The following is a 27,596-nucleotide window of genomic DNA, read 5'->3' on the forward strand; positions in this document are numbered from 1 at the left end:
AGAGAATACATGCAGAAAGCATTAGATTAAGCTCATATTTTCAGTAAGATTGAGCTAAAAAACATCAAAGCCTTTTACTCATTTTTATTGAGGGAGCCAATAATTCTGAGATGTGTTTTTCATACAAATGTTATTTGTTTTACATGGATCTATTTTTTTCTTTGAATAATTTTACCTGAATGGAATGTTTCTCTCATATTTTCAATGTAAAAGGCCAGGCTGCTCACAAAGACATTTTTTCATAGTTTTTTGCTCTTGTTTACCAAGGATGCCAGCAATTCTGGAGAGCACTGCGTGATGTAGGAATGAAAGTGCTGCCACTTGCAGTGACACTCATCCTGTGAGTAATGGCCGCTTAAACTTTGAGTGAGAAAGGCAGAAAATACAATGAACCACCTTGCACCGTTTCTGCTTAGCATGTGAGAATGAGGCGTTACTGAAGTCAGTCTGAAAGACGAATGTCCAATTTTTAATATACTTTACAGCCTTTATGTGGTTCGGTTGTTAAAATACATTGCCCAGTCACTTGCAACAGGAAAAATGCATGAAAGAAAAGCCATCAAAGGAAATTTCTTTATATTTCAATAGCTGTGATATACACAAATTATAACCAGTGAACCTAAATGGGACCTCTGAATTTTTATATGTAATCTTAGTAATGGTCAAATGGTAAATTCAGAAAAAAATATGTTTTCTTCGGGTACTTTCTTTGCTTTACAACACCCTGTATGTATCTCTCCACCTTGAACATATTGTGGCATCTGCCACATGCTCTGCATTTCAAGCACAGAGCTCAGGGGACATGGCATGCAAAGCTGCGCCTACACACGCTTTCCCTCCACACGCAATTGTTGCTGGTAATGTTGTTTGTTAGTTCAACATGTGTTGATGTGTTGGCTGTGTTTTATTGTGGTCTGCTGTGGATTATTTAGCCTGTTTACCGTTAGCCGTGGAGAGTGTCTTGCATCCTTTTACCTTTTTGTCCATCAATGGATGTGGTATTGTTAGAGGTGACCATTCCAACTATTCTTGCTGTTATTTAATTGCCTTTTTGGTTTTGTTTAATAACAGAACATTTTCCTGAGCAGAAAAATTGCATCCCCTGGTTCTTCTTCTGCATGGATGCGATATTGGTGTCAGAAGTGGGATCTTGCCTCCAAACTAGAAGAAATGAAGATGTGGATCGACAATCTTTACAGTGTACAGCAAAGAAGACAGAGCCTGAGGGAAGCGGGTACCAAGCATTACGCCTGCCCCCCTACTGGACAGGTCCCTGAGAGCAAGACGGCTGGTTGGGAAAGACGGCAACACCGTGATACAACAGTGTCTAGCCCTGGAGGTTAAAGCACTACAGATGCTTGTGGACCTGCCAGTGGAGAAACACAATGACCTAGTGGCATTGACCATGGCTCTCCAGCAGCAGTTCAGGCAGGTGCCAGCAGCACTGTCAGTCTGGAAGCTACTCCTAGTCAGATGGAGGTTAAAAGGACAGTGAGTATGCGTGATGCAGCAGAGCTGAACATGATGGTTTGGTAGGCCTACTCATTGAGCATTTCCTGAACAAGCTGCTGCCAAAGCAGCTGAGATGGCATGTGCAGCTCACCACACCAGCCAGCCTTCAAGCACCTGCAATTGAGGCTGAAAGGGCAGAATTCATCATCAGAATAGAAACACTGCAGCGAGCAACACAGCGCTATGTGGCAGAGAAGCATGAAGAGGAGAGGACATGCACCACAACGAGCGTGTGGTAGTGTAGAGTAGTGTTGCTGCTATGTCTAGGCATGCTCCCTCACACTGAAAGCAGCACACCTGACAGACTGTCCAAGTCCGTGACCAGCGGCCAAGTCAACGCGTTAGGGAGGAGGTGGCTCTCAATCGTAGTGGGGGGCTTGGGCCAAATGCACGAGTTCTGGCTTGTGCCTATGCAGGATGGATGCATAATCGGTCTGGATTTCCTCGTGGTGGCTGGGGTGGTGGTCGACTTCAGGAAGGAAATGCTGGCCTTCAAAATGGAACAAGTAAGGCTGGTTGTGGCGGCTATTGGCAGAGCCTAGGCAGAGAGTCGGGACTCTCTGACAGTGTGGCATTTGTTCCCTTTGGGGGAAGTTGCCAGCTCTGGCAATGCAGCACCAGAGCCAGTTGGGAGGGGGCATCTTCAGCGCAGGCATGCTGTCAGGTCGAGGGCACCACGGAGGACAGTGGGGTATGCCAAGGACATTACCTAGAGAGAGGACTGTGTCGGCAGCAGTCAACCAGTGGCATTTGTGCTGATCAAGACAGGGACATTCCGAAACCCCAGCAGCAGAGAGACTGTAGCAGGAGTGATGTGCCCCTGTGCACCTCAGAGACTTTGTTCAGGCTGAGTAGGCAACCGGTATGGCTGACTCTTGGAGGGGGCTATGCAGCCTCAGCCACATGTTCTGTGTTTTAAGAGGAGCTCAGGGCATGGCATGCAAAGCTGCACCTGTATGCACCTCCCCCGCTCCATTAGGACAGTTGTTGTTGCAGTTAATGATCTTGTTTGTTAGTTTAAGACGTGATTACATCTTGACTGTGTCTTAGTGTTCTACTGTGGATTATTTAGTGTGGTTTCAACGTTTACCTTCAGTAATGTTTACCATTGTTTTCCTGTTAGCCGTGAGACTGTCTTGCATGCTTTTATCTTTTTTTTAACACTCCCTTCTGAGTTAAAACCCGTTCCTTGATTTGTTCGTCTGGTCTCTTGCTCAGTTACTCTTTTTCTATTCCTCGCTCCCACCGGCAATGTCTTCTTCGGTGTGTTTGCAGCCTCTGCCATGATGTCCATGCTGGGAATACAGAGCTAGTTTCTTCTTATAGCTAACTGAAGACCCACAGCTGTTGATGTGTGACGTGGTGCCATAAAGTGTTATGTTCTTGTGACAGATCTCGTGTCCGATCCTCCAAAGTTACGTAGCGCTATAGCAGGCGTCCCAGGCCTGCAGTGGCAATGACACCATTTTTCCTAATATAAGTCAGTGTATCATCAAAATGATTTTGAAGCTGTTATTTTAAGGTAACACTGTTACATAATGTTGGTTTAAGTGACTTTGCTTGTGTGATGCTAAACATTTCAGCATAATTATAGTATCAAGAGAATTACAAGAGAGGAATAAGCACCCTCCTTTGGACTTATATGGAACTGCAGAGTAAAGATGAGGCTACTTATATAATCACAGCGAGCTCTTTGGGAGGAAAACTGCTTTATAAGCCTTTGAAAAAATGAACATTATGTAAGAGCGTGTAGTGTCTGTTTAGGTTTCTCTCGAAATAAGATAGTAACAAAAGAGGCACTGGGTCAGCACGATGACTAACACCTGCAGAGCAGACCCAACAAAGGCTTTACATAAGGGAAAATGCATTTAGCAAGGAGTTTGATGGAGGCACAAAGGCAATAAAACTGATATCTGAGGGCCTCAGAAGAAATGCCATTTGCTGAAGAAACATCTTTAGAAATCAGTTAACATTCAGAATCAGATTCTGACTGCTATTAAGTGTTCAAATAAATCAATAATAAAAAATAATCTAAAATAGTCAGTCATTAATATAGCATGATGACATTTGAACTTTTCCATGAAAATGGTATGATTTTACACTTGTTATGAATCAGGTTCAGATATAGCTTTATACATAGGCTGCAGGACTAAACTGAGGTTAAGTACTATCTTTAGTAACCATTTTGGTCTTAGAGGAGTGAACTTTCATGCATAGTTCTGCTCCACTGAAGAAAAAAAACAAAACAGTAAAAAGATTTTCATTACATATTATCTCCACCAGAGAGCAGTGTTTCTCTATTCAGCAGTTATTGAACTGTGTTGGTGGAAGATCATGGCAGATCATTGAAAATAAGGAGAGATGAGAGAAAAACGTGACTAGTGATCAGAAACAACGTGACTGTGCTATTAACTCTGCCATTATCCACATTTACACTGTAATTGACATTGTAACTTCTTTATTCACTGTACAATTTGTCACTCGACTGATGCTTTCATTTACAGTCATGTGCAGAAATTTGAATACCAAATTACATGTTTCGTGGATTTTCTAAGTGAAAATGACATCATCTTCAAGGAATATGTAACTTTAATGCACAATTTCTATTTATTTGCTTATGTGCTTAAAATTTAAATATAAATATATAAATATAAAATATCATAAAAAGGCCAAATTATATGTATTTTCTAATTACATAATATTTTAATATTCATCTAATCACATTTTAATATTCATCTAATCACCTTATCAGTTGATAGTTTCCAACAACTGTCAACAAACACATTGTTCCTGAAGAAAATATAGAGTCAAAATTACATTGTGTTACTGCAGTGCTGAGAATGATCCACCACCCAAATAGTACCTGCTCTGTGAGGGTCCATGGGGGTCCTGGCCACTGAAGAACAGGGTAAAAGGGGGCTAACAAAGTATGCAGAGAAACGGATGGACTACAGTCTGTAATTGTAGAACTACGAAGTGCACCTATATAGTAAGTGGAGCTGATGAAATGGACAATGAGCGTAGGAACAAGGAGGTGGTCATAATGCTATACCTGATCGCTGTGTGTGTGTGTGTGTGTGTGTGTGTGTGTATATATATACATATATATATATATATATATATATATATATATATAAAGCTGAAAGCAAGATTCCTGAAGAGAACTGAAGGCAAAGGGTGGACACAATAAATACTGAGAAATGTGATATTATACTTAATTTGATTGAAAGAGAATTGAATTGGAACACTGACAATAGTCATTCAGCAAGATGTAGACATTTAACACAACTACAACTTATCGTTAATTCATGAATTCAAACACTGTTTATTTATTCATTTGCTGTTATGAACAGTATTATATAAAAACCTACGGTGATAAATTTAAGCTTCAGTAAGGTCTGCACATAAGCAACAGCAGAAAACAAAATCCATTCAATATTGCATTGACACGCTGATGTATAATCCTAACGTCCTTTACTGTGTACAAAACAGTGGTTAAATAGTGGATCATTTCCTTCCTGTTCAGAAAAGAGCACTTTAATAATGAGGATTAATACAAGCTAAATGCACTCAAGCCAGTTCATATACCGAACAAGCTTTTGTCTGTCTGCTTTGGGGCAAATTTATCCATCAGTGATTGTATGGGGCAAGTGCTTATGTTGTGAGAGGCAGAATGGAAGTGACCTACTTCTTTTGTGTTCTTACTTTATGTTTCCTAAGAAAAGCCTTTGTTTCACATCAGTCCTTCATTCCACTGCATTCAGTCTCTGATTGAACCACAATGGCACGAGTCTGCCCATCCTAATGCATGCCACAGCACCGACACAAAGAGCCACAGCGCAGCACTGGAGTAAACAGATGGTATTGTCTGAAACACTTTGGCATACCTCAGCTCACAAATCCAATCATTATGACCACTGATGTCATTTCATAAAGTTGGCCAGCTCACGGAAAACAAACTGGGCAACTATTTAAAAGAAAAAGATGAACTGAAAATGAAAAATCTGCAGATGAAAAAGATATTACAGGAACTGGTGAAGGGGGTTAAGAGGATATATTCAGTCACTCAGTAAAAGCAGATATATGTCCTCTTGGCTGTGGTGGTGTGTAGTGTGATAAATCCACAGTGGAAATGGATTTATGGACAGGGATTATGTCGTGTTTGTAATCCCAACAAGGGTTGTGGGTTAAAAAAAAAACCCTACTGTGCAATAATGGGGTCAGGTCAAGCCCCCGAAACACAGTAGGGGTAGGGGGTATAAACATGCCAATATGTGTTGTTGCCAGTGTTACTGTCATGGTAATGCATATGTATATTCTCTAGCCAGTTTATTAGAAATGCTTACCTTGTAGCTATTTTTTGGTGGTGGACCGCTCTCAATTTAGCAGTGACACTTACAGTACAGTGCAAAAACCAGAGACCACCCTTCATTTATTTCATCTCCACTCAAGTTTTATGCTGGATCTTTTTTTGTTTTGGATTTTTTACCACAATGCTGAAATGTGGTAACAAGCAACTAAACTAGTTTTATTTAACTAAAAAAACTACATTGATTGAAAGAATCATTCATTTGAAGTATTTATTTAGATTGAATAAAACTAGTTAATATACTTGTTACCACATGAAGTAATTTTTTTAGGTAGATCTGACAAATCAATTTTTAAGGTGTGCTATTGTTTATTGTTATTGCAAGATATGTTTTTAGTCACTTTTGTGCAAATTATAAACATGACATGTCTATTAAATGTGTATTTGCATTTTAGAAATAGAGAGTGAAGTTATGCTGTGAATACAGTGCAAAACATAGTGGACAAATATGTTCAATGATATTGTTTTTTGAAAACATATTTATAGATCTGATAAAAGTTTGTTGTTTCTTTCAAATGTAAATGTTCTGGCTATTGTGTTACATTACTTTTACAGTTGTTATGCAAGAAAACATCCAGTCCAGATGACTATGGAGTCACAGTATAAAGTTTCTATTTTGCTGCTATTTGCTGTTTATTTTGTGAATACTGTGAAAGTAAATAATATCCAGTAATGTCTTCCAGAAAAAATCCAGTCTTTTAAACATATTTTGATCGCCAGTTTTGGAAACTCATGTTTTTTCCCTTTGTTTTTCTTTGATTTTCCTCTACCTTATGCAAGTGGATTATCTCATATCTAATCTCCTCAGAAACATCTCCTGAATAATGATAAACTTAATCTCAATTTTGTGGGAATTAAAGTAATGAAGGGTGATTTCTGACTTTAGTGCAGTACTATACATGTGTAAAGATGCCAGCATGCCTGATTCACTCATACACCACTACCGTGTCAGTGTCACTGCAGTGTCAGGAAAGATTCACAACCCAAATAATATCAGGCGGTCCTGTGGTGAGAAACTGACCAGTGGTGAATGGGAGGGAACAGATTATGCAGCAACTGTAAACCTATTCAATGAACCTATAGGGTATGTGAATACAAAGAAGATGTTTCTAACAAAGTCTGGGCACATTGGGCTCGTTGAATCAAAGTTTTTCATAACATTAAAGACATTTTGATCTAAAAGCTTTGGCTCTGTGGTGTAACTAGGATCTTATGGGCACCACTGCAAAAAATGAACGCCCCTTCACCCCATATGAAAATTAATTGCAATGAATAAAAAAATCACAATGTAATTTTCTTCCTTACTTGTTATTGTTTTGTGTCAAACAAGTTAAGGCTCCCAAAGTATGCAACTCAATCCACTAGCAATTTAACCTCTAATCTAACCTACAGATTTATGCTAGACTACCTAAGATTTTGAAAATGTAAATAATGTATACATAATAGGGATGAACTAATACACCATACTGCGTTGAGAAATGAGTATTCACTTAAATGATATTTAATTATTAAGCTTTGTCACTTGTCTGTAAAGCACTTTGAGCTGCCATCAGTATGAGAAGTGCCCTATAAATGAAAATTCTTCTTCTTCTTCTTCTTCTTTATTATTATTATTAGATTAGTGCATTGCATCGTATCATAACATTGCGTCATGACTACACATTTAAAAATTGTGGTTCTTTAAGGGTTTTTTAGTAAAGAAAATGGTTCTATATGGAACACTTAAAGAAACCTTTGCATTGTGAAAGCGTTCTTCAGATTGATGGAGAATGTGCTGTACATGGTACAAATAGGGTTCTTCTATTGTTACAATGTCAAACTTGTTACAATAGAAGAACCCTTAAGGGTGCTATATATAGAACCCTCTTCAAAAAGGTTCTATGTAGAACCATCTACAGCGCATTCTCCATCAATCTGAAGAATGCTTTCACAATGCAAAGAACCCTCTTGCAAAGGGTTCTTTAAGTGCTCTTTGTTCTATATAGAGCCATTTTTAGATTGAGCCACCTTTACTAAAGAATCCTTGAAGAAAAACCATTTTTAAGTGTGTAGCATAGTAGCTTGTGGCTACAGTGTTATGCTGGGAAACTATAAATCACAACTTTTGTTTCAAATATTGTACTTTTGCAAAGTTGAATACTCTAATAAACAGATGTTTGCTACACACTATATATATATATATATCAGCCACTATATTTTTGCTGTATCAAATAATGTATCGAATCGAGACACTGTTGTATTATTGTATTATTAAATCCAATTCTGAATTTTGTGAATTGTTACATGCTCAATATATCATGTTGCAGATTGAGTCCATTGGGTCCCATTGGATCCATTCGAAAGCAGTTATCATGGATGAGATGCATCATGAATAAGAGGGAGATACATAGACATAATTGCTGTCTGCGTAGTGTTATTGAAGCTAACTGCTAAAGTATGTTGAGTCATGAATGCACAACTGTTGTTGGCATCTACAGTATATTAAGGATCCAGTAAAGTTTTCAGGGGGCCTGGTCGCATTGGGGGCCGCCCTGTGGTCCCCAAGGAGTTTGACTCCTGCTCCCCCCCTCGAACCTCTCTGGGGATTTACACCACTGCTTATGCTTCTGTGTTTGAAATCTGTTTTGTAATAGTGTATTAATGAAATTGCATGATTTTTGTATACATTTATGTACAAAACAGAAATCAAGATTTGCTTTTAAATCCCTCAACAAGTGCTTTTCAACAAGGAGTTCTTCAAGCCTGTTGGACAAGTGTCCCAGGTGGCTGCTTGAGAGAAGGCTAAAGCCACACTAAAGCAAATTGGGGGGGTGTGGGGGGGGGGTGCTTTAAAGTTTTGATATGTTTAACACTATTTTTCTCAATTCATGATTCCACGTCTCATAGTTTTGGTGCCTTCACTGCTTCCATGTGTAAAACAGGGAAAGTAAGGATACCTTGAGTCCAAAGTGTGTCCAAACCTCTGACTGGCGTTTCTATATAAGGTATACTGTAGTCGAGTACTACATATCAGATTCATCATAGTCCTTAGAATATATGTAACTATCTAAAACACGCAGCTCATTTGGTTGATGATCAGTGAATTATCCCACCTTCCCATCAGTAGGAGCAGATCTGTGTCAGAGACGTAGTGCAGCACTAACATATGGCGTTATCGCTTTGGACCAATGGGCGGCTGCGGCTAACAGGTTGTTGGGCTGACGTCACGTGCGCGGGGAGGAGGGGCTGGCGCACGGACCGAAGGCTGCGTTTGCTGTATATGTGTGTGTACGTGTGTGTATATGCGTGTGAGAGAGGTCGGGGGTCCGCAGAACAGCTCCGGGGGTGAGGGACTACCATTATGGGGAGGAAGGAGCGCGAGCCGGTGGAGTGGACGCAACGACCGCTGGAGAGGGTCCGCATGGGCGGAGGACGCGTCGAGCATCGCTAAGGTGTTTTTTTTAAACCCTCCTTACAGCGTAGTAGAGCGGAGACCCGGGCGGGATTTGCGAGGAGATTTATTGCCTGCGTGGTTTGAAGACGCGGTTCCAGCCGTTTCCTCAAACGAAGGACGCCACCTCGCAGCCAGGGGATGTAAACGAGCACAGGTCTGAGGATTTACGGTACACCGCGGTATACTGACGCGCTCTCCATGGCGCTGTCCTCGTCCCACGGCATATCAGGCCACGCCGGGCCGTTGCGAACGCGAGGCCAGCGGCTTTGAAGCGCGTTCGCGTTCGTCTCTCGCTTTTTCCATGTCCGCCTTCTGCCTCGACCTGCACTCGGCGCCGTCGAGCGCCTCCACGCTTTCAGCACCACGGGAGCTGGACAGCGACCGCATGGAGCCCTCGCTGGACTCCAGCCTGCAGGGCCCTCCTCCAGAATCGGGAGGGCTCGAGGCTCCTTCGCTGCTGCGCGCGCCCGCGGGAGGCCTGGGCACGGCGCTCGAGGAGGAGCTGGCCATGCTCACATGCGAACGCGAGTGCGAGCAGGAGGAGGACGCGGCGGAGCTGTCCGCCGCCGAGGCGCCGCTGGAGCAAGACGTCGACCTGCTGGCGCTCTTCCGACAAAAAGAGAGGGACTTGGTCCTGGCTGCTAAACTCGGCAAAGCACTACTTGAACGAAACCAAGACCTCACCAAGCAATATGAGAAAATGAACAAGGACCTGAACGAGAAGCTAGAGGTAAACACGAGTTACAGAGCTGCACTTCTGTGTATATATATACTGTTTCAGGAGAAGAGGGCCGTGATTTGATCATATAACATTGCCAGCTTTTAGCACTTCAAAGTGGGACTCCACCACCTTTTCAAAATTTCTGTTTAACCCAGGGGTTGAGATGTAAAGTCATTCAGAGTGGTTGATGTGAAATGATTCATTTGCAGAGAAGCTTACCGACTCAGATTTCTTTACAGTGGTGGTGATAGGAACCAGGACTTCTGATGTTTACAATGAATATATGGCCGTTTTATTTGCTATCCAAAACCAACAGTGAACCTACACGTGTCTTCTGAGTTTTTTATGTAACGCTTATAATAGAACAATAGGTCAATCGGAAGAAATAAGTTTTCTTTGGGGTCTATTTTGCCATAGAACATCCTTCATGTATCCCTCCACCATGAATGTGTTAAAATAGCATGATTAAAAGAAGTTTTAGATCAAAACTTTATCACAAAACTACCGTAAAACAGTGTCTCAGACATCTGGCAGTGTATTCATAAGCATTTCAGGTAATAAGGTTCTGTGAGGCAGCTTTGAGAGGTGTTAATCTCCTCAGACATCTGGTTCCTATCATTGCCACTGTGAGCAGTTCTAGCTCTGTAAGCTTCTCTAGGACGGATCATTTCACCCCAAACCACTCTGAATAGTTTTGTTGACCTGGTAACCATTTATTTATCCATAAATTTTGAAATGTTGGTGGAGTCCCACTTTAATGTGTGGATGTCACATTCAGCTCTAATGGGTAGGCAAAGCTGCACTGAATGTTTATCAGTGCTTTCAAAGCCTTTTGTACGTATGTTATCCACTGTGTTCTTGGATTAACAAGAAAGCACTCACTGATTAAACCCAATGAGGTCCTCAATGAGGTGCTGCCCTAAGAACCGCTGCAATAAAGAACCATATATTCTAATATAATTTAGGTAACCAAAAGCAGTTACTTTATGGCATCGTTCCAAAGAACAATTTAAAACTGTATTCTTTGATTGACAAAAAAACATTCACTTATTAAGCCCAATGAGATCTCTATTAGTAAACATACTCTTACCACCTGCACTGACCTCTCTTAGTAGTCTGGGGTATGGCAGTCACCTTCATATTTACATTCTACAACCATGGCCTTCATTCAGTCTTAAAAATAAAGGTTCCTAAATGGTTCTTCACTGAGATGCATGGTTCTTGGAAAAGCTATGTTACTGAAAATGGTTCTTGAAACCAGCAGTGGCTCTCAAAGCAGTCCTCAGGGTCCCCACATGTTTGCTGTATCCCATCTCACAACACATAGGGATAGAGCAAAATGTGGACTATCTAGGCAGCCCTGAGGATGAGTTTGAGAACTACTGCTCTAAACAACGACCCATTCGAATGTTATTTATGGAACAAAAAGTGGTTCTTCTTTGGGATTGTTCCAGAGAACCTTGTTCGGCACCGTTGTTTTTAAAACTGTGTTCTGTGATGAACAAGAACGTACTCACTAATTAAATCCAGAGATGTTCAGCATACTCCATTAGTAAACATACAGTGATACTCTTCAAGTACAAGAGTGCTGCCACCTACACTGACCTCTCTAAGTAGTCCAGAGTACAGCAGTCACTATCATATTTATATGCTACAATCAAGGCCTTCATACACATTTAAAAATAAAAGTTCTTAAATGGTACATTGTGTAGATTATTCAAAAATGGTTCCAGGAAAAACAAAACATTTATTGTTATAGAATATTTACATTACATGGAGGTTCTTTAAACCTTAACAGTGTTCTTCACACTCAGAAATTACCAAAAAAGTTAAAGAACCATCTAAAGATTCTTTAGGGAACTAAAAGTGGTTCTTCTATTGCATCACTCCAAAGGACCTCAGTTGGAATTTATTTTTAAGAGTGTACTCTGTTGTTCAAAGGCAATTCCACTTTTTTTTTTTCACAATTTTACAAAAAAAATGTAAACAAAGTCATTCAGAGTGGTTTGATGTGAAATGCTCCATTCTTGAGAAACTTAGAGTCAGAAATTGTTCATAGAGGTGTTGAAAGGAAGCAGATATCTTAACAGTTTAATGCCATACAGAAAGTTATTACATGAAGTGGTGATGAATATGTTGCCTGATTCCTAAAACATAGTTTTTTTTTGTTTTAATATAAAGTTTGTAGCCTAAATAAACAGTCATGGTGAAGAGGTACATGCAGGGTACTCTAATACAAAATAGCACCCAAAATTTGGGTTCACTGGTTGTTTTGGATAGTAAATAAAATGGTTATATTTGCATTGTAGACATCATAACCCCTGCTTTTTATCACCACTATTGCAAAGAAATCAAAGTCAGTAAGTTTATATATTAAACCAATTTCATATCTGTATACTTCAGTTAAGACTTTCATAAAAGTACATTTAAATGTAAACCAGATCTTCACATTAATAATCTTTTATGCAAAGCCATGTTCAGCATGTGATCTGCCTTGAAGAAAGAGAATCAGGATTGTGTACTGCAAGCCCAATTTAGCTGCTACAGACCAATCAAGCAGCCAAACAAAGGCGAATTATCCACGATACAGTAAGCATGGCAGTTATTTTGGCAGCTATCTGGTCATCCAAACCCTCTTCACTCAGCACGTGGTGTGCTGTAGAACAAAGCCTAATCCGCAGTCCTGTTCCAGGGGCAACTGTGCCCACATCTGCTGCCGATCTGCTCCGTGGTGTCACACCCTCTCCTCTCTCCCTCCGCATCTGCTCCCAGCTCTTCTCTCAAGCTGGGGGTCAGCAGTAGAGATGGACTCAGAACATACACAGCCGTGGAGCTTCTGTCTGAGGTTGAACTCTCTCTCTCAATCATATGGAACCAACTGACCTTTATAAAAATGACACAACAAAGCTAATGTGTTTTGGGACCCGTCATCATTCTGAAGGCCAATAAAGGTTCTTTAAAGGTTCTTGGCTTGGACGTATCTAGCAAAAACCTTTCCATTATGTTCTTTAAAGTTAAAAAGTTCTTGTACGCCACATTTAAAAAAAAACTGTACCACCAAGAATTTCATCAGTCAGCTCTCCTGTTATGTTCCAGGTCAAACTGAGTTTAAAAGTTTAAAAATACAGGAAAAATAATTTTTGGAGCATGAAACTTTTTCTGTTGGACCCAGAACAGAAGAGATGTTTTGATATTTTCACAGTTTAAAAAAATTATATTTTAATGAAAAACGAGTGAATTAAGGGAATGAGTAAACCATGATCTACAGTGGAAAAACTTGAATACATTAAATATGATTAAATTGATATTAATTGAGCTAAAGATAATGTTTATGGAAAAAAATATATTTTTAATCTACTTTCAGATGTTTAAACATGCATCGGGCCAATTTAACTCAGGAACATTATTGCTGTTCCTTGCAGTGGAGCATAACAGGAGGGTTAAAAAGCTCTTCATGGAACCAGAAGTGGTTCTTCTGTGGCTCCAAAGAAGCCTTATTGGCTCCTTTATTTTGAGACTGCAGTTGACCCGGTTGGGTTGTGCCTTGCTCACTTCTTTGGCATAAGCTTCTGCCCGCACGTCCTAATCTGTGCCACAGTGCTTACTGTAAGCATACTAATTCCCATGGGTGCTTTCAGCTCTTTCCATTAAACAAGGGTGGACCACAAAAGACAGCTGCCTTTATGGTATCCCTGATTAGTTCTCCAGGAGTTTAACTGAATGATTTGCATTAATATTTCATTATTCACAGAACCTGGAATGTTGGCCAACTATTAATTGTATAAAACTGTTATCTTGACAAATAATAATCATAATGACAAAGTGATAGTTTGGCAAAAGAATCTTCATGCTTCTTTCATTTTGCTTTACTTCTTTAAGTCTGCACTGGAACTATGTACTTGCATCAATAAGTGCAGAGTATCACATCAGTGTGTTTGTTAGTCAGAGGACACTTTAAAAGAGTTCATAACAGGACTATATATATATATATATATATATATATATATATACACACACACACACACACACACACACACACATATATACATATATATATATATATGTATATATATATATATGTGTGTGTATGTGTATATGTGTGTGTGTGTCATGTCACAGAGGTACACCTTTAGATGTAGAAGGTTTTTCCTAGGTTTAAAGAAGATCTAGCTAGCTATTGCTAATAAAGCCTGAGGAAGACTGGCAGTATCTTACATTATCACAGGTAGCCTGCTTAGTTTACCTCACTTATTACATCTTTGACAGTCCAGAACACTACACTCTCAGAAATAAAACTATGAAACTGTCACTGGGGCAGTACCCCTCTGGTCACTGGGGTGGTACATCTAGTACATTTAGTCAGGGAACATCATTTTACCATAATCCATTGAAATTATAATTTTCTGAAAAGTTGTATTGTCTCCACACACCCCGTCTCATCCCCAGACTTTTTATTTTGTTGTTCTGTTTTAAAACATTAGGTTATGAAAAGGTACAAATATGTACTTTTTACCTGGAAAAAAATACTTATTTAAGGTACACAATTGGACCTTAAAACCACTGTTGTACCTTTGAGGGTAGATGTACATTGTTTGTACCTTAATGAACGAGAAATGTACCTGCACAGAACCTTTATTTTTAACAGTGTAGAACAGCTAAAGGTCTGGGTGTAGGGAAGTGAAGATGTCATGGAAAATATGGATTTAAAGCAATGATTCTCTCTGTTCAAGCTGTAGTTATTTTACTATATATATATATATATATATATATATATATATATATATATATATATATATATATATATATGGTTTTAAAAATATATATTTTTGGTCAAATTGAACAACCACAAGCAAAGCCCAGATGTGTTGAGAGCAAATTCTTGGGAGTAATGATTCTTCATCTTTCAAATGTTAAAGAGTACACAAAAGTCTACACCTTTGCTATATGTAGAGCACTCAAATAACCATTTGAATGTATAAGTGATTCTTTGCATGTTAAATGGTTTTTCTCTATGATGGAAGGCAATGATGATTTTTGGTACTACATAGAAGACTTTTTGTTAAAGTGTAGATAAAAACAGTAGTAGCTGTTCAGTTCCATTCATTTGTTTTAATTAGTGGGGGATTACCTTTCATTAGCCCCACAGCTCCAGAGCAAAACTAACGAATAAAACCTCAAACACCAGACATGTCTTGGTGGATCGACTACATTTGGGGTAAACAGGAAACTGTCTATATCTTTGGTGGAACTGTTACTTTAATGCCTCTGTATCTCCTCCTCTCCCCCTCTCAGCACCTGGAGCAGGAGAAGCATGAGCTGCGGCGGCGATTGGAGAGCCGTGAGGGTGAGTGGGAGGGCCGCGTAGCGGAGCTGGAGACAGATGTACAGCAGCTGCAGGGCGAGCTAGAGAGGCACCAGATGCAGCTGCGCGAGGCCGACCGGGACAAGACCCGCGCCATCACAGAGCTGTCGGAACAGAACCACCGTCTGCTGGAGCAGCTCAGCAGAGTGAGTGAGATACGGATGGGGTCGACTCTGGGGGCATATCTTAAAAATAAAAATGGTTCTTTGGAGCGATAATACAGAACATGTTGTCAGACTCAAGTCCTGGTGGGCCACAACACTGCAGACTTCAGATTTCTGCCTCATTAAACACATCTCATTCAACTCTTCAACTAATTAGCAAGGCCTTTTTGAATTGAATTTAAAGCATTAGAAAAGGGAAAACACTCATCTCTGCAGAGCCGTGGCCCAGAAGGAACCCAGTTTGTCACACCTGCCATAGGACAAATCAGCAATACGTCACACACACGCCCACGTTATCTATGCCGCTTACCCTCCTGGGTCTCTCATTGGGCAGAAAGCAGAAAACACCCTGGACAGGTCACCAGTCCATCACAGAGCAGAGCATCATGTTACAACAGCAAAGAAATTACTTTTGTACTAATGCTGACAGTTAACCAAGATACTGGATAAACAGAAAGTTTTCAGTGATCTTGTGAATGAATATCAGAATACTCAGATAGTGTGTACCAAGGGTGATTCTTGGATTTCACCATTACGGAGGCTCAGCCTTTTTTTTATATTCAGCAATCCAAATTCCCTGTTTGTCAAATCCATTAAGTGTTAATTAGTATAGGAATGCTGGAGACTATTGTCCACCTGTTGACTAGTAGGAGTGGCTGAGGTAATGTAACAAGCGATTTGCACAAACTAAACGACTTGTTTCTCTTGAAATGTTAAACTGATTGCCGTTTCGTGATGCGATTTTTAAGCCACATGTCGTCTGAAATCAGCTGTGGTTTTGTTCTTGGTTTAATGTCTTTTAGTAACATCAGAATGAGTGGAGCCCTGTGGTGCTGTGAGATCCTGATCAGTGCTGGGAGTTTGAGAGTGGTTTACTGTTTATTATTATATGTCAGTTTTTACATGGTCATCTGTCTTTGGTATTCTATCCAATCGCTGTCCTGTGTTTGTCAATCAAATGTGTTAATTCACCCCAAAGGAGGTCTTGCTTATTTTTAAGCATGAGACAAATTTGAAAAGGCCTTTTCTTGATGCCCAAATGGCTGCATAAGCTTCTAGTCCTTAACATATGCTATCAGGACTTTCTGCATAAGCAATAATCACAACATCGCCACTGCGTAAGTCGTTAGCATGTTATGGAAAGCTTTCAGTATGTCTCAAACCCCAGAATCTCAGAATGAAGGGAAGAACTTGTTTGTTTTGTTTGATGGTTGTTTACAGCAGCACTGCAGTAACAGCAAAAAGGAAAATATCACAAAATGTCAGGATTTTTGTTTGTTTGGGAAAGAATGGATTTGGGAAAGAATGAGATTTTTAGGGGGCTGAGATAAAAAACACAGTCCCCCTTAAATAGGGTCTAGAATTGCCCATAGTGTGTGCCTCTAAATATCCGCAGTTTGCCAAACTAGATGCTCCTACGTCCTGTGTCGTCGTTGTTTATATTAATAAGCTTGTATGCTGCTAAAGCTGTTGTTGTCCAAACTGGCCATTATTTTTAAACTGATCTTCCCAGGTCGATAACTTCACGACGTTGCATGGTTAATATTTGTTATATATAATAATAAACATGCACTACAAGAGATAGCTGGAACCATTATAATATAACTATGATTAACAATTTAATTGTCTTTTTGGTCATTTTATGCCACTGTAAAGCATGTAATTTGGGTATATAGCAAGCATATATCGGTTTGCTAGCTCGATAAGTTCAGCACCCCACTGACCATATGCTGGTCCACCCTGGCACCACCTAGATTGTTGTCCTGCATATAGGTCGAACTAGATTTTAATCTCCTCAAACAGATTTTAAATGCACAACTTTTATTTTTTGAAAATAAATGAAGTCAAATACCACAAACTAAAAAAAATACAAAAAATTTAATGACTAGGGCTATTATACATTGATTATGTTGAAAATGTTGCTGAAATGTTGGTTCTAGATTTGTTACCGTTGCAAAATCGGCTTTACTTATGATATTACTGTTAAAGTTATTTACTAAACTGATTTAGAAAGGATAATGAAAGAAAAAAGGAAGGAAAAAATTAGAAAATTGCACTGTGAGTGGAAAATCAGTGATTAAAAGTGGCACTTTGTCTAATACTCTGCTTAACCACCAGTGGGCCATCCGGAAAACACCAGCTTTGCCCTCAGGCCAGCAATGTCCTGCTATCCTCTTGCTAGCTGGGTATTAGCTACCTTGCATTCTAGTTAGCTTAACTTATTGGTTGATGTTCTACACACACACTCACACAAATGTGCACAGTTACACACAACCATGTGCAGAATCAAGCAAAGCTTATAATTTTCTCTGTTGAGTGTAAAATTATGGAGGCTAGCATAAATGCTAGTAGCGTTAGCATTAGCGTCCTATCTAGTTTATGTCACCTGATATCGAACATTTTACAGAGTAACAAGTTGACACATCAAAATACTTTTCTAGGTCACACTTTACTATCACTACATCAAATTATTGTTAGTGTAGTAGTGCTTGGTGACTTCATCATCACCAGAAGAAGCAAAAGATTCGCAAAAAAATTGTCACTTGCTTCAGCTGTAACCCTGACAGGGATTAATATGACTTATAGCAGCACTACCTGTTTTTGAAAGCTGAAAAAAGGGGAAAAACTTAAAGAAAACACATGATGTGCTTGGTACATTTGATATTACAGCCTAAAACACAAGAAGATTTTTTCCATTATTCACTTATTCTGTTTAGTATTTACTGGGAAATTAGCTGCTTCCAAGCTGACTGGATGCAAGTTATCCACCTGGAAATGTATCCACCCTATGTTTTTACAAACTTTCTGTTTTGGTCTATAGAAGAGCCAGTTTTGGATCTCTAAGGAACCTTTCAATGGATGATTTTTAAAGAATAATTTTTGCAAATGACATGTTGGTGTGAGGAACCTTTTTAGACCTTAAAGAACCCAGCATTTTGGAGCTATTGTTTTTTAAGAGTGTAGTGGATTGTCCTGAAGCTGAGAGGAACCATGAGTGTGAGGAAACCAGGGCTAGCCAAGGACAAGAGAGGGAAGGCTCAATCTAAAGGGAGCTTCAGTGATTTTCAGCCAGTCAGGGAGCTTCAGTGATTTTTGAAAATTTTGAAAAGTTACATTAATTGATAGAGAAGTGTTGGAGAGAAAAATGTTGTGGCTAGTTTGGAAGTTGTCTAGCTATATTGTTTTGTAGTGGTCACTCTTGACCAAGAGTCTGAATCCTGATCAGTGTTAAACTGAGAGTGTTAGAAGAGGGAAAACATGAATCTCTGCAGAGCTGTGGCCCAGAAGGAACTCATTTGATACACCTGCTGTGGAAGAACTACTTTTTGGTTCCCTAAAGAACCTTTCAATGGAAGGTTTTTTAGAGAACCATGTTTTGTAGATGAGGTGTCCGAGCTTTTTAAAGTTTGAAGCACCTCCACCAAGGATTTCCTTACAGCTGTACGCCCAAGCCATGAAGCATTTAGGAGCCTTTATTTTCAAGCGTGTAGTAGATTGTTATGGAGCTGAGGGCCAACTGAAAGAGAGGCAAGGTTGGAGTACCTTTGAGCTGTAGTGCATTTTGGAGGTTTTGTCGGTTTAAAATTTAGCATACCAAACACCTTCAATTTTCCTTAAAGTTGAGATAAGACCAGCTGAATATTTTATGCATTCATTCAAGTGAATAATTGATTATGTTTGGCAGAAAAAATCCCATATAGGTTGTTAGTTATTTAGCTGAAGTCACGGGCAGGTGGGAAACAGCCATTCTCCATGCAATGAATAAATTTCATGGCAGTGGCACAGAGAAAGCCTCGACCACTTTCTCAGACAGCGTCACCTCATACAAACTCATCAAAACTGAACTAGAACATTCCATTTGGGACACGTTCATTTAGCATCACAGCACAAGCCAAGCAACCAAGCCAACCCTTTACATAGTCCCTACTAAAGTCAAGCAGGGAGACGGTGGAAGTGTATCCTGAATTATCCTTAATGTCCCTTTATAAACTGTAACAGAAGGATGACCTGGTGCAGGGGTTTAATTGGAATGGTTGTAAGAAGTGCATTCTTTACTAGCTACTGTTGCTAGCTTAGACAAGTTTAGAGCATTGGAAAAAATCTCATTCAACCTAATGAGAAATCATAGCAAAGTTTGTTTACGGTCTCTACATAATATTGAGTTTTCAGTTTAAATACTAAGCGACCAAGTTGGACTATGTTGTTTAAGGTACTCAAAACTAGGCAGGTTGAAAACAACAACAATACATTTACCATCATGTTATTTAGCTCAGTTACATACACACACACAAAATACACCTGATCTATCCTAATAGTGTGACCTTTCACATGCAAATGCACTCTAGTTCAGATATTTCTGAAGTTGTGCCCCAAAAAATGTCTCATCATCATGGGATTTTTGCAGAGGTAGGTAAAGTAGCCCAAATCTATACACCAGCAAAAAAGTACCTTCCCAAAAAACAACTTGAGTAGATTTACAAAAGTATCAGGTAAAAAACTACTAGATAGACAGATAGATAGACAAACAGACAGACAGCCAGACAGATAGATCACTTTATTAATCCCACAGGGAAATTCTTCTATTGCAGCAGTACAAAGTAAAACAACAGCAAAATGAACAGGAGCATTGTCGTACACTATTTACATATATATAAAAAGAAAGTAGAGATAAATAATAGAATAAAATATACTAAAACAATAAACAGTAAAAGTAATGTGCACTACAAAAATACAAAGTAATTGCATGAATACTATGCAGGAGACAATGCGGTGGTGACTGTCCCTCCAGTGAATGAACTACTGACTATGGACTGTAGCAAAAAATGTTAACGGTTGTACAGATTACCTTTAACATTATGACATTTATGGATGTATAAACAAAGTGACAGTGCAGTGTGCAATATTAGTGGACAAATAAACAAAATAAACAAAGTGGCAGTGCAATATGAGTGGCTCAGTGTACAATAATGTCTCGGCACAGTCACAAGGTGTTGTACAGTGCAATCACTGTTGGTATGAACAATCTCCTGTACCATTTCTTGCTACAGCAGAGCTGAATGAGTCTGCTGCTGAAGGTGCTCCGCTGTCTGACCAGTAGGTCATGGAGGGGGTGTGATGTATTGTTCAGCATAGCAGTGGTTTTATTAAGTGACCTCCTTTCAACCAACACCTCAAAATCATCCAGTGAGCATCCCAAGACAGAACTAGCTTTCTTGATCAGTTTGTTGAGCCTTTTTGCATCTCCCCCTCTGATGATGCCTCCCCAGCAGACTACTGCAAAGAAGACAGCACCCGCAACAACAGACTGGTAGAAGATCGGCAACATCTTGGTGCACACATTAAAGGACCTTTTCATTTAGCAATGGACATATTAAAAATAAAAAAAATAAAATAAAAACTTACACTATCATAAGTAAGCTGGCAACCTCACCAAAATAGCCCACAAAAACTGTTTGAGTAGTTGTTTGGTATTGTTATAATAATAATATTGATGTTTAGTAATAGACCTACTTTTGTATTTCAATGCACAGTTATAATGTCCTTGTAGCATGGATGTAGCAATATTTGTCCTGTGGTTGCTGAATGGCCTCATAATTCATAGGATTGAGTGGCTTTCAGGTGGAAAAGTGTACACAGGAAAAAACGTAACAGCTACTGAACATTCTTGTTTAACACTGGGTTTTGTTCATTTTCCCTCAGAGTAAAACCACTTAGACCTGGAGTTCCTTATGTGGGCATTCCCACAACTACAAAATGCTGCACAACTTTAGAGATCTGTTGCTACATTCATTGACAGAGAGGCGTTGCGGCTAGTTTGCAAGTCATCTCCTAGTTATCAGGTTGTTTTGCAGTGGTCACTCCTGATCAAGGGTTGGAATACTGATCTGTGTTAAACCTCTTACTGGGGCAAAACTTGTCCATGTTGTTTTTCTGACCACTTGTGTTTGGTGGTCAGCATATACCAGAGCAAATCTTTTAAAGTATGTTTTTGATTGTATAATGTGCCCCGACTTCATATAGTCAGACTAAACAGAAACATGCAGGAATATTGTGCACATATGCAATTATATAACATTTCATCACTGTCATACATAAACTTCCTCACTTCATGTTTTTGTTTTTTATTTTTAATTTGAAAGCACAAGTTGCCCTTTACACCTTTTACATTGTGAGAAAGTTATTTCCCAAATAATATGTTACCAAAATGGTACCATATAACTAAATATCTATGTGCCCTCTTATTAAGCCCACAGCAGTTCAGCCACACCCATTAGCACTGAAATTATTAGGAGTGTTTCAGCTCGCACTGCTGAATGAGGCACAATACAGAACAAAACAGCCAATCAGAACACAGCTCATTTACATAAATCAGTCTTAAATGCACAGTAACAAAAACAGCCTGATTTATTCTAATAGCTAAAGAGAGGTTGGGGTATGGTCATGTAAAAATTTATTGTGGCTGTTTTTGGTACATAAAATCACACAAACATAAGCGGAAAAGATGAAGTACATTAACAATGTAGGCTATAGGTTTTTCCTTCTGCTATAAAGTTACCATTGATTTACAATTACCATGACACCATACTATGACGGTGATGAAATAAAAAAGAAAATGAATGCTTGTGCTCATCATTGGAGCAAACCCAAACTGATATGAAATAAGTGTAAATAAAATTAATCCTGTTGATATTTTGAATGACACTCAGAGCCGCTCCACAGCGAGCGCAGAAACCAACACAGCATTCTTCACATGTTCTGCTGCTGTTCACACAGCACGCATATGCCCCATAAGCCAATTAGTGGGCTTCAATACATGTTGCTTCATGATGAGTCACTCCCACAGAGGGGCTTTATGTGAACAGCAACAGCAACACCCAGAGCTAACAGTCAGAGAGCTCATCAATCAGAGAAGCAAAGCCACTAACAGTGAGAGCATGAGGCTGCAGCTTAATCTGTCCCTCACACAGAGTTTTTATATGCTTTTTTGTGTAGTTGATTAGGATTGTTTTCAATAAATAAGACAAACTCAGGATTTAAGAACAATTTTAAATGATCCCATAGAAATCTCCTACAGGTGCTGTTGTGGTTGTGTTCTATGTTAACGTTATATATAATTATAATTAAATACAATATATAATTAAACACTAGGAGTGGAATGAATCAGAAAATTCATTATTCACTACCACACCTGACCTAAACAATCAAGCATGTCTGAAGAAGTAAGTTAGCAGGTGTAGCAGATTGTTGTTATCACTAGATTTCACAGGAAGGTAGTTCTCCAGGATCTGGGTTGGTTTTAGAGCACTATTAGAGAATTAAACATTATAAAAGTACAATATTACAAACAAAATCTGTGCTGTGGGAGTGTTCTGAGAATTTTCAGAAGACATGACGGCTGTATTTTCCCAACAATATTTTAGGATTTTCTAGATTTAAGCATATAGCAATATTGTCACATAATCTGGAGTAAGTGAGATACTATAATGATGGCCACAATAACAGTATGGTAGAGTTTGTCCATATGAAAATGTTACTATTCAAACTAAGAAGCAAAATAAAGGTGCCAGAAAGGGTTCTTAGGAGCAGTGCCATAGACGAACCACTTTTGGTTCTGTAAAGAACCTTTCCTCCCCTGTACTTAGAAAAAGAACCTTGTCTCTTAACACACTTATAATAGAAGTCAATGAGCAGGCACTGAAGCTGTGATACACATCTAAATTATTGTCTGTGGTAAACAACTGTTCGATAGATGTGCAGCAAAGAATATTAGAGTATATTAGTATATTTAAGTGAAGTGACACTGAAGTATTCCTTCAGGTTTCTACAGTGCAGAGTGTTTTGGATGGTTTGTTTCAGGGTGGGGTGAGATGTTTCTAGCTGGTTCTGAGTCGGGCAGACAGTCTGTGGGTGATGTTTCTAAATAGGGATACAGTATGGGAGTTCTGCATATTTAGAAGGGTGAGATCTCTCTTCTCAACTCCTGTTGAGAGAGCGTGAGTGAGAGAGTGAGAGAGCGAGCAAAAAAGAGAGAGAGAGGGATTTTATAGCTAGTCTGTTTTTCAGGATCTTTTCCGAGCTTCAGGCTCGCACAGCAGCAGCAGCAGAAAAACAGAAGAATAGAATTCACACCCATTATTCAAATAGTCCTGAATTTTAATCACCTCGCACTGCACTGCACTACAATTTTATTATCAAAACAATGCAAAGGCCCTCGAATTCCTTCAATATTAAACATTCCATTGTATGTGCAGAGTATATATTATCATCACTGCCACATCACAACCCTGTGACTCACTTTTTATGTTTGAACACAGTGAATAGAAAAGATCCATCTATTATATAAAAATATATTAGTACATTAAAATTAGAAATGTTTTTTTCCTTTATTATATAAAGTTACCATTTTGAAGATAGAATGTCATATACAGTACTGTGCTAAAGTCAGAGACCACTCTTTCGTTTATTTATTTTCAAGACAAAACAGCCATTAAGTACAAGTTATTCATTTTTAAACATTAGAAAAAAGTAGAAAGTATATTTGATAGAAAATTACACAGAAGCCTCAAAAACTAAATACACAATGTGGCCAAAAGTTGTGGACACCTGACCCTCACATTGATATAGGCTTGTTGGACTTCCCATTTCAAAATCTGTTGTTTCTCCTAGAAGCTTCCACTTCACAATAATAGCACTTACAGTTGACTGGGGCAGATTTAGCAGGGCAGAAATTTCACAAACTGACTTGTGGCAATATGACAGTGCCAAGTCACTGAGGTCTTTATTATGACCCATTCTACTGTCAGTGTTTGTCTATGGAGATGGCTATGTGCTTGAGTTTATACAGCTGTTAGCAATGGATGTGGCTGAAACACTTGAATTCAATAATTAATACACATTTGGCCATGTATGTTAGCTGCAGTTATTAACATAGTGTTTGCTGCTGGGTGTTGAAAGACTGTACTTGTGAGGAATGTACTAATTCCTGGACATCAAGATTTATGGTGTTGTAACAGCTGTATAATTCTTAGAAGGTATTCTTAAGAGTGTGGTGCTGCAGAAACAGAAAGAATCAACATAACATTACTAGTTCATTGATTCATGGCAATATCTAACATGACTCTTAGTCTCTAACAGTCTAGGCATCACCTCTGTAGCTCATTAATGAAGTTTTACCCACGTATAAATAATCCTCACTGACACAGTCATAAATTGCTCTGTGCAAATGTTATGGTAATCAATATTAACGGTGTCTTTTTTGCATGTTTGAAAAGTGCTTGAACCTTATTGATCCATGCCCCATGATGCTTTGTGCTTGAGTGGCTATCAGGAATGCAGTGTTGGAGCAGTTAAGGTCAGTCACGGTACTGGAGCTATTTGTGAGAGATGAAAAGCTGATCGGAATACTGATTATTGTAGCAACACACAAATAGATCAGCATTTAGCAATAAAGTGAGGTCTAAATGTCTGAGCCTGCACTGCTTTTCACTGTTTACACTCAGTCAGTTGGCGATGTGATGTTGCACATTATTACAGTGAGCTTTTCTAGTCATATTATGGATATCATCAGTACTTAAAGACCAACTGCATGTTTGTTTCATTTATCTGGGGCTCACAACTGCCATATTTTCACCACAAAAGTTTAACCTTGTTGTTCAGAAAAGATAAGATTCCAACAATCCCAGCAGGCCAAGAGATCACAGTTTGTCTTTTGGCAGTTGTGAGTTATTCAGTTGGATGTAGCACTGTTCAGTACGTGAAAGTTTCATGAAAACAGTCATTGCATTGATCGTTTTTGATAGCAGAACGATGATAGGAGTAGAAAATTAGGAGAAATCGCGGTGGGCTGGTAACATTTTTGGCCGGTCACAGTGGGCTAATACATATAAACCCATGATTATAAAAGCAAGGACACACAGAAAAACTGTAAATATTACAGTCAACTCAGTATTTGAAGTAAGTTAGGGGCGAAATCAGCACCCCTCTTACTTTTTGCATTACTCATTAGTGTATATACGTGAATCACATAAAGCTGTATGGTAGTGGCAGAAAAATCTGAAAAAACTCCAAGGTGACGAGACAGAACTGACATTGAGGAGTGTGCATTGAAGTTCTTCAAAATTTTGGATATATTCAAGTGTTTGGGCAGTGACAAATATGTTAGCTAGCATCAGTTTATAGCATATTGGCTGCCATGAATATGTCATATTTAAGATAAAAGCTTTTTCTAGTTTTCATTTTATGATTAGCTGACCAGCTGACCATATTTTCTACAGTTAAGAAATGAGGAGGAAAATGCCCAAATTTCAGAAAAAACTGTCAGCGAACCTAATTTAAACACTGTGATTAACTAGGAAGAAGGCAGTGTTTGTTGTATGTGTGGGTATAGCAGTGAAAATACAGTAAAGTTTAGAGTGGGCTGCTCTGTATTCCCTAACTCTCTGTGTACTAAAGGTTTGTCTTACCCATCGAGCGCTCCTTTTGAGCATGCACATCATTGCAATAGCGTAGTAACTTAGCGTTTTAAACGTTTTATTGTGTTTCTAATGTTAATTCAGCCTTACCTCAAGGCTTTTGTACATTCTCAGCTTCATATTATTGCTTAACCCCTGATAAGGTCATATAGGCTATCGAAATAATCTACGTATTCTTTTATTGCTGGTAATGTTTTCTGATACAGAGATTTAGGCTATCAAAATGTCCTACCTATGCATTTCAATGCTGGTAGCATTTTCTGATAGTGTGATTTAGGCTATCAAAATATCCTACCTAGAGTTTTACTGCTGGTAGCATTTTTGACAAGGTGGTTTAGGCTGTCAAAATATCCTACAGAGCTACCTAAAAAATATGTGCTAAGGTAGGACATTTCAACAAAGTACCACAATTCGACAGAACACCGGTCTGAAAAAGAGTCCCACTCCAGGCCTGTTGCAAAATGAGACAGTACCATCCTGCTGGTGCATTTTGTCTGTTCTAACTTCGCAAACTTCATTAAAATGAAATATTGTGATACATATTACATACAGTGAAAACATTTTAATATCGGGATATATTTTTGCCACATCGCCCACCCTTACACAGAATGCATTATCTCTGCAGAACTGCAGCCCAAACACTTTTTTTGTGTCTGTTGTTTGACTGTATTGATCTGCTGTTTTGTTTATATGTGTTGCGCTTTTCTCTTTGCATTTATTTATAGGAATAGTGTGTGTGTGTACATTTGTATATGTGTGTATGTATATGAACAGAAGCCTTAAGTTGGCATGACATCACCTTTATAATACTAACTTGTAGCTAATCAAGCTTTCATTCACTATTTTCAGCATTAATATGATCTGACTGAATTTGTCTTTTAACATGTTGCATGCTGAAGTTCTGTTGGCACAACTGTCCTTGCCTTGAAAGTAATTACATTAACAATAATTGGAACAGTTTGTCCCGGTATTACGTGGCTGCAGCTTTGCTGTGCACAGGGATGAAGCTCAAGAGGATATGATTAGTCAACACTTAGCATCTGTTCATGAACTGAGAATGATTGAGTTATTAATATGCATATCTCAGTACTTTAGCCATTATTTGTTAGGTTGAATTTATATGTAGGATTAAAAATCAGCCAACTCACATCTACCCATTTTGCTCAAACATCATGTGAATTAAAAAGGCCATTTGTGTGCCAAATTAGCATTCATAAGTAGGATGTATAATTATACTGGAATCATATTTGATGATGTATTTGCTGCATTTGTAACTCTCTACTAATAGATGTGAATTCAGGTAGATTTAGACCCAATTTCTACATTTTATAAATGTTGATGTATTGCCATCTACAGATATGTACACAATTCCTTTATTAGTGCATCCCTGTTCTTAACTGTTGAGGAGAAAACTGTGATGAACATCCTCAGAAATCAGGATGAAATCCTCACAAAACTCTATCTGTGAAATCCGAAATCCTCACAAAACTCTATCTGTGATGTATGCAAAATATTCTTTTGCAAGCTAATCCTGAGTTTTTCACTCAGTTCTGACAAAATTTC

General features: G+C 38.8%; 1 protein-coding gene across 1 annotated transcript in view; it reads left to right on the forward strand.

Moving 5' to 3' along the window:
- Positions 1 to 9,615: 9,615 nt before the first annotated feature.
- bicdl1 (BICD family like cargo adaptor 1) overlaps positions 9,616 to 27,596 on the forward strand; it is a 54,440-nt gene continuing 36,459 nt past the window's right edge. Inside the window, exons 1-2 of the mRNA XM_036578847.1 lie at positions 9,616 to 10,044; positions 15,328 to 15,543. Coding sequence (XP_036434740.1) covers positions 9,616 to 10,044; positions 15,328 to 15,543 — 645 coding nt within the window. The remainder of the gene's footprint in view (positions 10,045 to 15,327; positions 15,544 to 27,596) is intronic.

Source organism: Colossoma macropomum, unplaced genomic scaffold (genome assembly GCF_904425465.1).
Source record: "Colossoma macropomum unplaced genomic scaffold, Colossoma_macropomum, whole genome shotgun sequence".
In the NCBI taxonomy this organism is placed as follows: domain Eukaryota; kingdom Metazoa; phylum Chordata; class Actinopteri; order Characiformes; family Serrasalmidae; genus Colossoma; species Colossoma macropomum.